Source organism: Sphaeramia orbicularis, chromosome 6, assembly GCF_902148855.1.
Source record: "Sphaeramia orbicularis chromosome 6, fSphaOr1.1, whole genome shotgun sequence".
Lineage (NCBI taxonomy): Eukaryota > Metazoa > Chordata > Actinopteri > Kurtiformes > Apogonidae > Sphaeramia > Sphaeramia orbicularis.
Window position 1 is genome coordinate 15681598 of NC_043962.1, and position 18169 is coordinate 15699766.

The following is an 18169-nucleotide window of genomic DNA, read 5'->3' on the forward strand; positions in this document are numbered from 1 at the left end:
GTCCGTGGGTCGGGCGCTGTCTTCCACAGAATAACCCAGAAGGGGGATGGTACACTGGGCCTTCACATCCTGTCAAAGGGAAAAGGAACGATATCTGCATGGTTAGTGGATGAACTGAGATTTTTATTTTATTTTTTATTTGTATTTTTTTATTATTATTTTATATTATGAATTTACATAACCATGTACTTAGACATAAGGAACCACACAGACACAATACAAAAAAATTATACAACAGACCTATTAAACAAAAAAAGGAAAAAAACAACAACAAAAAAACAAGATAAACTAGAAGCATTCAGAGAGCGCAGACCTCCGCCAAGGCAGATCAGTGGGCCCCGTGGCCCCCCCACCCCCAATCACCACCAAAATTTAATCATTTGTTCCTTGTGCCAGTGTCAACATTTCCTGAAATTTTCATCCAAATCCGTCCATAACTTTTTGAGTTATCTTGCACATGGACAGACAAACCAACCACCAAAAACATAACCTCCTTAGCGGAGGTAATAATAGAATAAAAAATAGAATACTGTAGATCTTTATTGTCACTGTCACAGGAATAATGAAAATCAGTTTAGCAGCTCTGATCTGTTTAGCAGCAAAAACACTGTATAAATATATTTCATAAAATATTGAAAAATAGAGGCATGTGCAAAAAGCTAGGGGATAAAATATTAAATATACATATACTACTAAAGCACTACTAAAACTATCATCATGTCTCTTAAATGTATTTAAGAGACATGATGCATTTTGATACAGTTACAACACAGAACAATATCTTGTACCTTTCAAATCGAACTGAGATTTTTTTTAAAGGACTCTGTGCTCTCTTTTCTAGAAAAGCACTCTGAGAGCACAGACCTCCGCAAAGGCAGATCAGTGCCCCCCCCCCCCCCGATCACCACCAAAATGTAATCATTTCTTCCTTGTGCCAGTATCAACATTTCCTGAAATTTTCATCCAAATCAGTCTGTAACTTTTTGAATTATCTTGCACACAAACAGACAGACAGACAGACAGACAGACAAACCAACGCTGGCAAAAACATACCCTCCTTGGCGGAGGTAAAAATCCTTTACCTGTGGAGCTCCGTAGAGGTAGAGCACCAGACACTCCTTCTCAGGGATGACACACCACACCTTCTGCCAGGGTTTGTTCTTCTCACAGTACTGTAGGAACCCTGACATGATGCTGCTGCCTGTGAACTGACCCGCCCCAATCTGAAAAGACAGGACGGCCGCATGTTAAGACCAGTGTTTGGATTAATGTGTTACAAAAGTAATGCATTACAGTAACAGATTACTTTTTGCTGTAACGCAGTATTGTAAGGCATTACTAATCAATTTTCACTGATATTTTACTCGGTACATGTTCAGTAGTGCTAGCATTACAACATACTTTTTGCCCATTTAATTGCTCAAATTAAAAAAAAAACAAAACAAAAAAACACAACAGCACACTGTGAGACTTTAAGGAATCAGAAATGCATCTGTAAAGTTCTATTTCCTGTTGGTGTTCAGCCAATGGGTGAAGACGGCAGAAGACAGTCCATTGTCCACATGGACGTATGCTCATTATTAACCCTAACCCTGCTTTAAGAAGCTAGTTAGCATTAGCATGATCCCTGTGATCAGCAATGACAAGGTAATACATGTAAGGCATTACAATTCTGAGACAGTTATACTGTAAGGTAAGAACTTACTTTTAAATAACAGTAACAAGTAATCTGTAATGGATTACAGTTTGGAGGAATCTTGCACAACACTGGTTAAGATAAGATAGATAAGATAAGACAAGATAAGATACGATAAAATAAGATAAGCTAGGATAAGATAAGATTAGATAAGGTAAGATAAAATATAAGATATAAGATATGGTGTATAAGATAAGGTGAGATAAGATAAGGTAAGATAAGATATAAGATAAGATAAGGTTAGATAAGATTAGATAAGGTAAGATAAAATATAAGATAAGGTGAGATAAGATAAGATTAGATAAGGTAAGATAAAATATAAGATAAGGTGAGATAAGATAAGATTAGATAAGGTAAGATATAAGATAAGATAAGGTTAGATAAGATAAGATATAAGATAAGGTAAGATAAAATATAAGATAAGGTGAGATAAGATAAGATTAGATAAGGTAAGATATAAGATAAGATAAGGTTAGATAAGATAAGATATAAGATAAGGTAAGATAAAATATAAGATAAGGTGAGATAAGATAAGATTAGATAAGGTAAGATATAAGATAAGATAAGGTTAGATAAGATAAGATATAAGATAAGGTAAGATAAAATATAAGATAAGGTGAGATAAGATAAGATTAGATAAGGTAAGATATAAGATAAGATAAGGTTAGATAAGATAAGATATAAGATAAGGTTAGATAAGATAAGATTAGATAAGGTAAGATAAGATATAAGATAAGGTAAGATAAGATAAAATTAGATAAGGTAAGATAAGATAAGGTAAGATAAGATAAGATAAAACTTTATTAATCCCACCGTGGGGATATTTCACAGTTACCAGCTACAATATACAACAAGCAAGTGCAGAGAAAAAGACAGGTAAATATGTGCTCATCTGCCAATGAATTTCCACTGTGGAAACTCTGCCCTGCCTCCACATGTCCTCCTCACCTCCAGGATGCCCTTCTTCTTCCCCTCAGCTATTGTTTCTCCGTTCAGGATTAAGAAGCAGTCCCTGCAGACCTTGTTCATCTTGTTGCTGTCATATTCCAGCTGCACTTTATTGTCTGAGCATTTCCAGCAAACCACCTTTAAAGGAGGACAAAGAGGAGGGGTTATTACTTTGACTGTTATTAGCAAAATTCACTTCACTACAGCAGCGTTTCTCAAACTGTGGGGCGGGACCCCTAGGGAAGGCATGGGATCACTCCTGCGTGTTTTTTTTTTTTTTTCTTTAGGTTAGAACATATAGCTGGTGGAACTAATGTTTTAGCATTGCAGCACCCTGGACTCATTTTAGGGACGTACAACAAACCAATCTACTGCCATGGTGATCTGTGACGAGACTGGACAGAGTTTAGGTTTGGAGAATGGACAAGGACTGGACTGGAAAAGAAACATAAGCAATGTTTGTGTTTTTGCACAGTTTGCACTTTAACATTCTGAGATGTGCAATGGAAACAGGCTCATTGCAGCCACTGATATTGTTAAAATGTTCATCTTTGTGACCAAAATTTGTTTGTTGTTAAAAAAAAAAGTAACTTTATTGTCATATTTGTAAGATAATTGCATATTTTCTATTTTTATTTGGAAAAATATTGTCTCAGGGCAGTTTGGTTGAGTTTATTTGTATTATTCAAGCAAAAATCTGAGTTATTTTTAACCCTTTCATGCATAGGTAACTACAGTGGACGGTTATTCTCCATCTGTTCTCTTGTATAATCATGGGTTTTGTTGTTTCAGTTCCATATCAGCCAACACAGTGGACACTTATGCACCATCCCATACACTGACATTCATACCATTACTGTAACTGTGCTGTTCTTGATAAACCTGATCTGCAGTAACATGTTTGAATGTAAATCAATTGTTATTTGTTAGACAAAAAGTGTTTTTTTTGCATATTATCTCCATGAAGTGAGTAATTACTAGCATTAGAAAATGTTAAAATGTGAGAAGACATCAGATTAGCAGCATTAACCATGTTTTTTTTTTCATTGTTTTCATATCACTTTCTGATATTGGGTTTTAAACACATGCTTCTTTACTTCAAAAATTAAATGCATGGATATTTTTGCAACTCTATAGAAAAAAAAAAAAACTCGATCACATTGTTTTTTTTCATGGCTAAGGAGGAATAAAAACACTCAAAAAATAAATCTTAACTCAGGTTCTCACAATTCATGCATGAAAGGGTTAATTTGCACAACAAATTATTCAAGGAAAAGCAAAAAGTAAAGTTACAATATTGATGTTTCTTTCAATAACAGTTATAATTGCACCACTGTTACAATGTCGTTGGGGTTGAGGGGGGCCTGGAGATTTTTCATCCTCCAAAGGGGGGCCTGACAGAAAAAACTGAGAACCACTGCATTACATTATCTGCCTCCCTTCTGTAAACATACAGTTGTGGAAAAAATTATTAGACCACCCTTTGTTTTCATCAATTTCTTGTTCATTTTACTGCCTGGTAATGCTGTACAATATTTTAGAAATCATTTGCCTCAGAGATTAAACCTTAAACACTTTAATAAGATGAATTGGAAAACATATGACAAAAGTGCTGGTTAGTCTATGTTTTCAATATATATGATGAAGTATTGTTACACATACAGTAAGCCCCTGTTTTCTTCAATTTCTTGTTCATTTTAATGCCTGGTACAATTAAAGGTACATTTGTTTGGACAAATATAATGACAACAACAAAAATAGCTCATAAGAGTTTAATTTCAGAGCTGATATCTATCCATTTTCCATGGTTTTCTTGATAATAACCAAAATGACTTCAGTTCGCAGCTAAAACACTAGATTTTGATGTTTTCTTTTGTTTAATCATATAAATATTTTATCACTTCAATTGTTTTAATGTTCTACCGCTAGATTTATGAAATGTTTCTCAAGTTCTGAAAATAAAAAATGGTTTAAATCACAAAATAATCATCTGTTTTTTTTGGGTTTTTTTTTCAGCTTATACACAAGACCAAACACTGCTGTACAATATTTTAGAAATCATTTGCCTCAGAGATTAAACCTTAAACACTTTAATAAGATGAATTGGAAAACAGATGACAAAAGTGCTGGTTAGTCTATGTTTTATGTATGCATGTATATGATGAAGTATTGTTACACATACAGTAAGCCCTTGTTTTCTTCAATTTCTTGCTCATTTTAATGCCTGGTACAACTAAAGGTACATTTGTTTGGACAAATATAATGATAACAACAAAAATAGCTCATAGGAGTTTAATTTCAGAGCTGATATCTATCCATTTTCCATGGTTTTCTTGATAATAACCAAAATGACTTCAGTTCACAGCTAAAACACTAGATTTTCATGTTTTCTTTTGTTTAATCATATAAATATTTCATCATTTCAATTGTTTTAATGTTCTGCCGCTACATTTATGAAATGTTTCTCAAGCTCTGAAAATAAAAAATGGTTTAAATCACAAAATAATCATCTGTTTTTTGGGGGTTTTTTTTTCAGCTTATACACAAGACCAAACACTGCTGTACAATATTTTAGAAATCATTTGCGTCAGAGATTAAACCTTAAACACTTTAATAAGATGAATTGGAAAACAGATGACAAAAGTGCTGGTTAGTCTATGTTTATGTATGTACGTATATGATGAAGTATTGTTACACATACAGTAAGCCCTTGTTTTCTTCAATTTCTTGTTCATTTTAATGCCTGGTACAATTAAAGGTACATTTGTTTGGACAAATATAATGATAACAACAAAAATAGCTCATAGGAGTTTAATTTCAGAGCTGATATCTATCCATTTTCCATGGTTTTCTTGATAATAACCAAAATGACTTCAGTTCTTACATCAATATCTATGCCATTGTACTGACAAAAACAGCACTTTTAGGCATTCCATGTTTTGTTTTCTGTCTGTTTTAGTCACATGATACACACAAAAGTTAGTACTTGATTGCATAACCATTGTTTTGGATGACTTTTGATGGTCTAATCATTTTTTCCGTGACCGTACGCTGTAAAATATGACAACATCACGATTACTCACATATCCGCAGGCTCTGCAGTGATGCCTCCGTCGTGTCAGAGCGTTAAAAGGCTCTTTACATTTCATACACATCGTCACCTCGTTGTCACGGATCCAGCGAGGAGCGCGTTTCCCCAGCTCCGCTTTCTGCACGCAAAAGAAAAACATCACAATCTGTAACAGCGGCTAACAGAGGCGTAAAGGAGCGGGTTTAGACGCAACACTGACCGATACTTCCTCCACCTCTTTAGACGCGTTCTTGAATGATTCATTCTTCAGCTGAAAGATCTCAATGGTCTCCTGGAAAGCCTGGAGAAAGAAAAAGAAATCAAAACATCAGGCAGTGAAACAAAGAAATAAAATGAATGAATATTTTTATTTCTGTTAAGTACAAAATACATATAAAGAACATACAATTTACACAATTTTTAACGGAAAAAAGGCCAAAGCTGAAGTCAGAGGCTTATTTATGCTTCTCCTACTTCTATTTTTTGAATTACCTGAAGTTGCACCAAATCAAACATTAACACAAATTAATCTTAAATCACTTAGAGATTATTTTACCTTTATCCCTTAAGAATTTAACAAATTTAAGCTTTTTTAAAACTCAATAACGAGCTACACAATTTCATTTCATCCTTCAACTGATTCCACAATTTGACACCAATAACAGAAACACAGCGATATTGAACATTTGTTCTTACTTTTACATGTTTCAACCACAAACAATGCTCTTAAATTATAATTCCCTTCTCTTAACTTAAAAAAAATTAGAATTTTGGGCTTAACACGAAAAATAATTTCTATCGTTTTCAAATATACAATATCAAGAAATTTTAATATACCAGATCCTATGAAAAATGGATTACTTAATTGAAGATAACCAGCTTTATTTATTACTCTGATAGCTTTTTTTTGGAGTTTAATTTTTTTTTTTTGTTATTTATTTATTTCGAATATGGAAATGATGCAAGCTTCCTAATTGCTACTAATTGACTTCTTTGCACAACATAACATAGATATGAAAATTCGAGGAAGCATAATACACACAAAAAAGTAAAAGAAAAAAAAGTCAAATTCGAAATTCAAATTCTGTTAGTTTTATACACATTCCCCCAAACTTCATATGGCATTACAAGGGAACAATACAGCATATGCAAACATTTCTTGTAACATCAAATGGTGAAAAGAAAGTAAAACAAACTGAGTTTCACTTCACCTTTAGCCAGCCGGCCTTGTCCTGTTCTGAGCTGCAAACGAAAACAAGAAAAAAGTAATTAAATAAAACCTCCACTTTATGGCGGTTCCTCCTATAACACTAAATAGTTACCACTGCAGTTAGTGGTTAAAGAGGTTAAAGGGTTTACTTAGGGATTTGCAGGAGTTACATGTAATAAGGGTGTGCACATTTAGGTGGTCTTCCATATTTAGCTGTAATTACACAGTATGGCTACAAATTACATAGAATTATACACATTACTGTGGAAGGGGTTGTTTTTTTTTTGTGTTTTCTTTGCAATAAAACTACATTTATTAACTTGTTAAAGGAGTATATATTTTCCTTTAATTTCCCAGGCTTCAGTTGAAAGGACAATATGCAGATGAGCTGGTTTTAAGACTTGTTCTGCAGTATGAAAACACACATTATTTTTAATTTCGTCCTAGTTCCTGTGTATTTTAAGCTTATTCTTGCATAAAACGTGTGACCTGCTACATAGGGCATATTTGTAAAAAGACCACGAGATACAAAGTGTTTTGGTTCATGATTAGCTATTCATAACAGCAGGGTTGTTTGTTGTTTTTTTTTTTTTTTTTTAAATTACAGGTATTTATTGGCTGAAAGTGTATTGCTCTATAATATAAAAAGTTGATTATGGGGAATTATCTACAAATGTCAACTCTAATCACGCACTCTTTCAAAATTATATGTTTTTTTATATGTTACATCACAGTTTGGATGAAACTGGATGGACTGTATGGTGTTAAATCATTGTCTGGTTCTACTGGAGATCTAGAGCCCTGTATTGTTAATTATAGCTGTATGTGAATAAATATATACATGGCATTGGAATTAATATGTACATCTGTGATTATATCCGTGAATATGCCATGTTGATTTTCTGCTCTTGGATTATGAATAGCTTGCAGATTGTTTTCCAGTGTCAGATGTTTTCAGTTAATAATACGGGATTTTTGTTGTCATTAATTTAACTCTTTAAAACCTGACGCGTCATTGCTGACACACCCTGTGCATATGCAGTTTGGATGGCTGTAACTCTTTCATTGTTGGTGCAATTGGAAAAATTCCAATAGTTTCTGAAACCTGAGACATTGCGCTTTATAGGTTTTATTGGGTCATTATAGTAATTTTACTCACATCTGTACTAGAAGCTGGAGAAGAAGTATCCTATTACCAAATCAAATCAATACTACATCATCAGTCTAATTCTGTTTTTAGCAAAATATCATATATATAAATCCAAATTCTCTCATCACAAACTTTTTTTTTTAATCTTTAAAACTGAAATTAAAAAATATATTTCAAGTATTTAATGTTCTGAAAATAAAAAAGTTATCAGAACCACTGATCTATGTAACACTTATAATATTTACATAATCTGATATATTATTTCTGCCTGTATGTTTTGTCCCCTGGCTATGTTCTGTTCTATTCATGTTGTTATATCAATATTATATGGTATTCTTTATGTTCCCATTATATTTTGTATAACATAAAATAAATAAATTAAAAAAAAAAAAAAAAAAAAAGCTGGAGAAGAAGCCATTTTGGCAGTATTATAAGTAAATTGTAAATGACTGTTAGATGTTGAAAGTTCTAAGTGCTCTGGAAAAATGGGCAAAAGGACTCACTCACACTTTATTTTCCAACCTTTTTATAGTCAAAATAAGAAAAAAAAAGTCCAGATGGAACATTTTAGGCTTAGGGTTTAAAGGGTTAATATGGTTTCTTTCTTCATTAAATTTCTAAAGTAAACATTTCACGTGTCTTTTGTTGGACACAGTCGCATTCATGACATTTTTCACTACTTTATCACAGTCTAATCCTTAATTCCAACAATTTAGATAACCATGTGTAATATTGAGGTTAAAATTATAGTCTTTAAAGCTTTATTATTTTATAAAACCTGGACCCCTTTCTTAAATTACACTGGACTGGTGAATGCACAGACGTACAGAGAATCACACACTTGAGTTCTGTTATCAGTCAAACAATACACTGTAACCCTTTCAACTGTCAATTTGAGTTTTCAATGCTGTTTTATGTTTTTCCTTTGTTCTTTCTTCATTTTATCCTTCCTCTGGGTGTTTTTATTTATTTATTGTTCTTGTTACCGTGTGGGAGTTTTTGTCTAATGTTCTCTAAACTGAAAAAGTAATAAAGATATTGTAAAAAAAAAAAAAGAAAGAAAAAAAATCATAGTCTTTGTGCCAGTGCTAGAGGAACATCATCCTGGATCATGGGAAAAAACTCTCTGGCTTGTCTGTATTTCTTTAGATTAATTGTCTAGGGCGGTGCTTCGCGGAGGAGGGAAGAATTTACATGTGGTGAGGCAAACCCTAGGATTAAAAACATTAAACGCAGCGCTGCCTTATCTGCATTAAAACATGATTATTTCAGCGCTCGGAGGTTGTTTTTTCACATGTGAGAGGTGACTGATGAAAGGAGAAGGCTCATTGATGGGTTTAGAGTATTTCCTCTGAGCTAAAATCAATAATTTCAATAAAAACCATTAATAAAAACATGCACCTGATACTACTTCTACTACTACTGTTATTGATAAATCTATTCAGCTCTGACTTTACAATAATGATAAATGTTATGTATATTCTGAGTATTACCTATAATAATTCATATTTTACACTTTAAACACAAAAATTATATAAAAATTAGAGAAAATAACACATTTCCTTCCCTTACTATGTGTTGCTTTTTCTGTATTTAAGTTTTCTTCTGTTGTTTCAATTTGTATTGTTTTGATGCCTTGTGTTGTTGCGATATATTACACATAACTGATATTTAAAACTGAATTTTGTTTTCAAGTTTTCAACATCTTTAGGGTTCTTAAAAAATATGTGCGTTTATAATAATGTTGATGGATTGCTTATTTTAACAGAGTGGTTTAATGTGATGCATGATATTTTGGTAATAGAAAAATGTACTTTTTCTGAGACTTCAGGCATATATCTATGGAAATGTCAGAAAGGATGGATTGAGTTTATTATTACATATAGAAAGGACTTAATCTCCAAAGACCCACTGTTCACATTTGGGGACAAGAGTTTCACAACTTTATACAAAAAAAAAAGAAAAGAAAACTGTCCACCACAAAGGACATTCCATACAAATTTTAAAAACTGCATCTGAAAAAAACTGTTGCATCATGATGTTTCCAATATAGGCACTTATTTAATAAAAAACAAAAAAGCTTGTACTTTGCTGACATTTCCATGGTTTTAGGAGGTTAAAATTTAAAAAATATCAATTGTGAAAAGGCAGCTCTTCTTAACTTTCTTCAATTCACTTCCATTCTTTTCTTGTGATTGATGGACCCTCCCTCCCCTTCCCTTTTTAAACTTTTTTTTGTATTATTATTTTTATTATTATATTTCTCTTATTCTTTTTATATATTTAATTTTACTTGATTATTTAGTTTCTATGTATGTTTTTATGGGGGTTTTTTTATGTAGGTTTTCTTACCTCTTGTATACTTTGTTTAAAAAAAAAAAGTTTTTGTGTGATGCACAATTACAAACTATGACATTTTTGTCAAATTTTTATTTACTGAAATGTTAATTTTCTGTCTTTGATGTGCCATATTTTTCAACAAAAATATTTATAAAATAAATAAATAAATAAATATCAATTGTGTTGTCACTCACTAACTTCTCAAACCATTTTTTTTTTTTTTTTAATTTTGCCTTTTTTAATGTTTCGGTATGGAAAGAAAGATGCACATTGAGCTTGTAACTGTTATTTAATCGGACTTATTAAATAAAAATATAGGTATTTTCTGCATTTCTGGTACTATTGTATACATACCTGGCCTGTAGCTCTAGTGTCCTCTCCTTCCCAGACACCTGGAAGGTATGAGGGTAGTCCTCATTGGTCGTTTCCAACACTTTCATCCCGTCGATACCGATCCGTGTCCTCACTGTGTACTTCGGCCCCCCCAGGCTGAATTTGGGCACGCAGTACAATAGCATGTTGTTGAACTAGCAAAAAAAAAAGGAATGGCAAAACTTTTACTTCTAACAGTCCAGGCAATGAGAGGACGCATAAGCGCTATTCTATAGGGTGTATAAAAAAAATTTACAATTAAAAATTACCCCCAGTTCCACATCTGATAATATTCGGAATTTTCTTTTATGGCCATCGGTAGGTAGGGGATTGGTGGATATTTGTCCAAATTTACAAACCCAGGTTTTCATGCATGAGTGAGCAGGGGCAAATTGTGCAATCCAAGTTAAAACTGGTTTGTGCGAAGTAGCGGTGGGATTTAAATCCAATCAAAGGTCATGGGAGGGGACAATGGGCATCCATCTTGTTTTCCACAAAATTCTACAAACCAGTTTTAACTTGGATTGCGCAATTTGCCCCTGAAAACCTGGGTCTGTAAATTTGGACAAATATCCACCGATCCCCAAACTACCGACAGCCATAAAAGAAAATTCCAAAAATTATCAAATGCGGAACTGGGGGTAATTTTTAAAAATGTACAGTTCTTCTTGGATACATCCTGTAGTTCAGCTTCTTGTATTTTTGTTGCCTTCCAAAGGGGGCAGCCTGAAACAACACCAGCACCTTGAATGTCACTAATGGGAAGCATTCAGCCTGAAACTAATAAGGGAAAGCCACAACATAATTTCATCATCTGGCAATATCTGTAATTGAGGGACTTGTTGATGCCCCTTGGCTGTATCCTTTCACAGAGGTGTTCCCGCTATGAAATGATCCACTTGTTTCAATTGACGCGTGTTGGGAAAAGTCTCGCCTTAGCATATTATTTCCCTGCAGTGTCTTTCATTAGATGAGAAAATGCTTCGGTGCTCGACAGTTTCTCTCACCAAGAAGAGGTATCGCTCCATGGCAGAGGTGTTCCTGGCTGCTAGCTTCAGGATGTGGCCCTCTTTGATGAACTCATTGGAAGGGTTAACGATGTCCTCCTCCTCACCCAGCATCTCGTATATCTCCATCAGTTTCTTTAGATTTTCCTACAAGACAAATGGATACTCGCTGTATTTGGACAGGATGTGATTTATGTGAGAATCTGCACGGAAAATGGTAAAATAAGCGTGCGTTCTTACAGATTTCCGAATGGCGCTGTTGGAGTGAGTGGCTGCCGTGGCAATAATTTCTAATGACTCTGAAAGAATAAAAAAAAAAGAGGTTCATGTTATATGTAAAATAACAATAGACTACTTCAGATCATTGAGGATTGAAGAGTTACTACCACTGACTTTCTGCATCTCGTCGGTCAGGGTCATCCTGCGGCAGCTTCTTCAAGTAGTCTTTAAGCAGCATCTCATATCGAGGGACTCGTTGCACTGGCTCCAACATGTGATGCTGAAGGGTCAAGTTGCCACAAACCTCCTGACTCTGTCCACAAAATCACAAAACTTAAATATTACTTTACAGAGGCTTAGTGTTGTTGTTGTTGTTGTTATTGTTGTTGTTCAAGTACTTGCATTTCAATCTTAAAGGGTACGAGTACTGGTCAAGCTTGTGACAAGTGGTGATTTCTCATAGACTGCAAGGGAAGCTCAGCTTCCCCTAAAATTACGAAAATTAAATGGTTAAATATGTACAGTTGTGTTGACATTTCATTGACTACAAATGTGTTAGAACATGTTCATCTCACAGATGAGTTCATTCAGAATCAGCTTTATCACAAATCAACAGACTCGATGTTGTTCACTTCTCATCCATTCCCGTTGCGCTGTTTTCTCATTCAATCTCTGCTCAGTGCATTTGTCCGCAGACGCTCAGCGTCCATGCACTTCAATGGGACTGAGTGGAACAGTTTTTTTCATTGCCTCAAAACTGGACGGTAATTGGATAAATGCCACGATGTTGTCCCGCCCCCGGATGCTCGGCATCTCTGGGGGTGAATGGAGCTGTGGGTGGAGCTCGGCCGGGCTGGACGCCAGGCTTCCACATGCTGATTGGAGAATCAGTTGAAAGGCTGAATCCTGTTTGATTGACAGCTATTTTGAGATCTACTCCTTCACATAACAGAGTTCAGTTTAATACCGTCGTGCATTCTGCTGTGAAATTGAGAGAGAAACCACTATGAAATTATTCGTTCATTTCTTGCACTGTAAATAAAACACACTCATTGTACTTCCTTGTTTCAATTCAACATAATTTCAACGTTTTCTTGTTTACTTGGTACGATAAGGTCATGACCATTTACTTAAAAAGGAACGGAGGGACAAATTTATGTTTAAATAACTTGACAATTTTTTTTTTTATTTATGTAAGCCATCAATGAGCTTCCCCTCTCTGAAAGACGAGCAGCCGCCACTGCTTGCGACATTAAATGTGCTTCGTGTATTACGTATAAGCAAGAGGGGTGCAGAATAAGGGACATCTTTTAAATCACTTCTTAAAACACATTTTTATAGACTAGCCTTTATGTGATGTTGTCCCTTTTTAATTTTTAATTTTATCCTGTTTGGTTATCAATTTATATTCTCATATATGATGTTGTTTTATCTCACTCCTTCATTTTTAGATTGATTTGACAGCATCATGTTACATTATCCCCGCCTTCTTTACTCTGATTCACTCAATTTATTTGGAGTGTCATGTTTTCGTGTTTGCTGTACATCTCTTCTGTTGTGTTGTTTTCTCTTTTAGTGTCTTTACTTGCATCTTGTATCCTGCTGTTGTGCCCTTCTGCTTTGTCTGTCAAAGCACTTTGTAAACTTCGTTTTTAAAGGTGCTATACAAATAAAGCTATTATTACCTCTGCCAAGGAGGTTATGTTTTTGCCAGGGTTAGTTTGTTAGTTTGCTTGTTGTTTAGATAGCAACATAACTGAAAAAGTCCTGAACGGATTTGGATGAAATTTTCAGGAAATGTTGATACTGGCACAAGGAACAAATGAATAAATTTTGGTGGTGATCGGGGGGGGGGGGGGGGGGGGGGATGACTGAGCTGCCTTGGCAGAGGTCTGCGCGGGGGCAGAACCTATGTGGAGGAGCTGGAAGTGACGTACCATCGTTGTTTTCTGGTGATCGAGTGCGAGTAAACAAGCAGCAGTCAGTGAGCAAGATTGAGTGGAAAGTACGTGTTCAAGAAGCAAACTATAGCTAGCGATTTTGAGGAAATGGGTATAAATGGCTGCCTATTTGAACCAGAGAGGGAGGGGACTTAAGAGGACCGTGGTTCAGAGAAGGAAAATGGTGCCAGAGATGTGCGTGAGGGTAGAGCTAAGATGACAAATCATCGTGTCTGCATCACTACCCGTGAAGGAGGCAACATGTCGCTGACCATACAGGGTGCTTGCTCTTTATCCAAATAAAAGTTACCAGACAGAACCGGTAGAATCATACGTGATATACTAAATAACCACCAGTGAAAATCCACTACAAGTACCCTTTAATAAATTGACGCACTTTCTATTAGAAATGTGTTCCGTTTGTGGATCTCTGCTCCACAGTACCTGTATGTCCATAATAATGGCCTTGAATTGAGGTGAACGGTCAATCCACTGTTTCAGCAGCTCCATGGCCTTGTCAAAATTCTTCACATATTCAGCGTACATTTTGAGGAAGGGTGTGAGTTTCTGCAGGATGTCCCCGATACGAGGTGTGGATTCCCTGTATGAAGGACAAGGTAATTCAATGGAGGATTTTAAAGAACAATGTATAGATTTATCATCAAATTAGGGGCTAAAACACACCATTCTCCCATGCGTTTCTCCAGATCTGGAAGCAGAAACTGGCCGTGAAAGGCGTTGATGGAAGAAATGTTGGAGAAGATGTTCTTCACTACATCAACAGGGAAAGTTCCTTTATTTGCTTCTTCCATTAGTTTAGCACAGAATACCTGAGGAGCATGGAACATAAGAGAGATAAATAATAACATACTGAATGGAACATGTCACATTAAACATGATCGAAATGGAGAAGTGAAGTTGAAATATGAACTCTTCACCTGGTCCAGCAGGTTGAGTCGCGCTACATAAGCCTTCTCTGTTTGCAGGAGTTCACTGGCGATCTTAAACAGCTTCTGTTCATTCGTCTCCTGTGAAAACACAAAGTACGGCTACAAGTTCAGTTTAGTTACAAGTTAAGCTTTTAATCTGTGGTCTTTTTCATCACTATGTATTGTGTCCTATTGTTTTATGCATATTTATGGCACTTGACTAACCTGTTTTTATCTTATAATTTAATCATGGTTTTAGATGTAAAGGACTTTGGGCTTCTTTACGTTGTTGTAAAGCGCTATATAAATAAACTTTGATTGATTTGATTTGTACGGTTACACTGTAAGCGTGTAAAGCAGTGGCTCCCAACCTTTTTTGGCTCGTGACCCCATTTTAACATTACAAATTTCTGGCGACCCCAGACATTCAAAATGGAGACTTTTTGGGGGGGGCTGAAATTAATTTGTTTTTGATCATGTAATAGTTTGCTATACTATGTTAATTTATTTCATTTATTTTCATTTATTTCATTCATGGTTGTGCATTTCATCAGTAAACATTCAATAATCATCAAGTAAACAAACATGTACACACCCATGCTCGAAAAGGAGCAGGATGAAGAAAATCTTATATTTCCTGCCCCCTTCTAAATAATAACAGCCTTAATGGTTAGCCATACACAACTAACTATAAAATCATACTGTATAAAGTCAGACAAACCAAACTAAATACATCCAAAGACAGTACAAAATGAATACAAAACCAAGTGCAAAACTACCTGTACAGAAAGTACAAAACTTAGGTAAATATATACCTGACAAAATGATGCAAAAACATTATACCAGACCAAAATAAGTAAATAAATATGTCACAAGATGCAAGACAAATACAAAGCAAAATGTAAAACTTATAACTGTTCATACAATGTCATTGTTCTTTCTTTATACACTTTTTTCAGTTGGAATATGTTTTATGTTTTTATGTTGCAAATAAACGTTAACTTCAGATGACATTTAGTCTGTATAATGTATATTATTATGGATGGAGGCAGTAAAGCCAGGTGTAGATTACTGCACAAAGTGAGAATTTTATTTTCCTTGGTCAGGAATAATAATATATATACAGTCAGTCCAGCTTGGATTTACAAGGCTGACAATTAATACTGAACAAACAAGAACTCAAACTATGAATTATGAAAGAGCTGCAGCATCTGAAACTGACCACAATGAACATTTGAAAGATAAACAGTATCACAGTACTTCAGTTTCAGCTTCACAGTTTGTCATGTTTTTTATGAATTGGGATTGTCTCTGTCAACTCACCATATATTATTTTTTTAAGTTTTTTTTTTTTAATCAATTATTAGAAATTTCAGGTGACCACATTTGAATTCCAGGCGACCCCCACTGGTGTAAAGTGACATTGAACGTTTGACTATTAGGGAGGTAGTGAGCCGCAAAAAGCATCTCGTTCACGCAAAAAGACGGCAGACAGGTCATACAGGATAATGATGTTTCAGTCTTCCCTAATTATGAGGAATTAGCATCACCTGGATAAAAAACAGGTCATTTCAACAAAAAAAGAATCAAACAATGGGGGGAAAAAAATGAAAGATACACTGCGTTTTCAAGTATAGCTTCCAATCTTCCTGCAAGTTCCTTTTTAGATTATGTGTAATTTTTCTCTCACTGCTTTTTGTAAAACAGATTAAATAGAGAATATTCATTTTTAGTGCACAACCACATATCCCGTTTATTATGTTAGAAGAGAAAGGTGTCCTTTCTGTGTCAGTTAACTTGATGGATGCTTTTTACTCATCAGTGTTTGAGTTCAACCTCGTGTTAAATCCTATTTCGCTGTTACATGCAGTAGAGGCATGTAGCACTGCTGCATGTGTTCTTAACACCCGCCTGATGATATGCAAGACGACCGAGAAGTGCGGGCTGTCAGAACAGGAAATGAAAATATGGAAGAAGGGAAATGACACCAAATCGAACAAAACAGAACAAACCAACTAAGCTAAGACAATTAGTTCTGTAGGACACGTGACGACAAAGTCATGAGAGCGCACCATCAGACAGTGTGAGAAAATATACTTTAAATGAACACAATGATGTGATGACATTTGTTTGTTTATTTTTCTGCACCACAGATGGTTTTCAGAACTTTTTTTTAAACTATACATAACCACAAAGTAGTGGTAAGTAATATGTTCCTCTATGTGTTCCTCTTACAGTGTGTAATCCTCTAGTGTTGGAGGCATCTGTCTCAAATTTCAACGTACAGTAACTCACTTCACCCTTATTAACTACTATTATTATTATCATTAGTAGTAGTGGTAGTAGTTGTACTAGTAGCAGTAGTAGTATAACCTGTCTTTAATTTTGGAATATATTGGCCTAATTTGCAACAAAACTGAGAAAACACAGTAAAAATAGTCTGGAAATAGTAAAAACCCAACAAATAAAATTAAAACAATTACACTCAAAACATGGGTATTCTGTGGTGATACAAACAAAAACTAACAATAAATGAAAATTTGGTAAAACAAATAAAATCAATGAGTAATTTGAGACACGAACAGTTATTAAAATAAGGTGAATTGTCCTAAACATTCAAGCGATGCAATTTTTAAGCCTTTTAAGCCTTTTCTTAAGATGTAGTTTCCAAGATTTTTTGTGATCTTGAATATTTTCAGAGCATTCTATATTTTAGAATGTATGCATGGATGGATGGATGGAAAACAGATTTAGAAGAGGGTAAACTGCTCAATAGGGGTGTTAAATCATGAAGTGCATACTATAGTATAACAAGAAAGGCATAAAAATAAGACAAATGAGTTCAATAAGTTTCATTAATAAATAAACAGAACTATAAACCAGCATAATGATCACTGTGGTTACATTATATACAGAGACATTTTAACAAGTGTGTTAACATTATGTTGACAGATATTGTGATCCTGAAATGAGTCATGATATTTAGTCATAAAGGAAAGTGTTGCGAAATCAAAAAATCTAAAAATGATGATGTGATTTTTGTGGAGATCTAAGCCAAACAAGCACATTCCCCAAAACCTTGATCTGTAATACGATGCATACATTAGGGTATTTCTGCAGCAGCCCATTTTACCTTCATCAATTAGTTGCACCTCCTATGATTTGGACATTATACATATTTAATTTTAAACCCTGAAGACCAAGCGAATGATAGAAAACTATGCAAACTGCACCTGCACTGACAAATCCACTGAGAATATATGACTAAATGACTGAATAAATGGCAAA

The 18169-nt window shown here is 34.6% G+C and overlaps 1 protein-coding gene across 1 annotated transcript in view; it reads right to left on the minus strand.

Moving 5' to 3' along the window:
• fgd4a (FYVE, RhoGEF and PH domain containing 4a) overlaps positions 1–18169 on the minus strand; it is a 119977-nt gene that overhangs the window by 2059 nt on the left and 99749 nt on the right. Inside the window, 13 exon segments of the mRNA XM_030135664.1 lie at positions 2–69; positions 1083–1223; positions 2645–2782; positions 5728–5853; positions 5935–6015; positions 6926–6956; positions 10769–10941; positions 11794–11940; positions 12034–12092; positions 12187–12325; positions 14397–14553; positions 14637–14782; positions 14891–14980. Of these exon segments, the coding sequence (XP_029991524.1) occupies positions 2–69; positions 1083–1223; positions 2645–2782; positions 5728–5853; positions 5935–6015; positions 6926–6956; positions 10769–10941; positions 11794–11940; positions 12034–12092; positions 12187–12325; positions 14397–14553; positions 14637–14782; positions 14891–14980 (1496 nt within the window).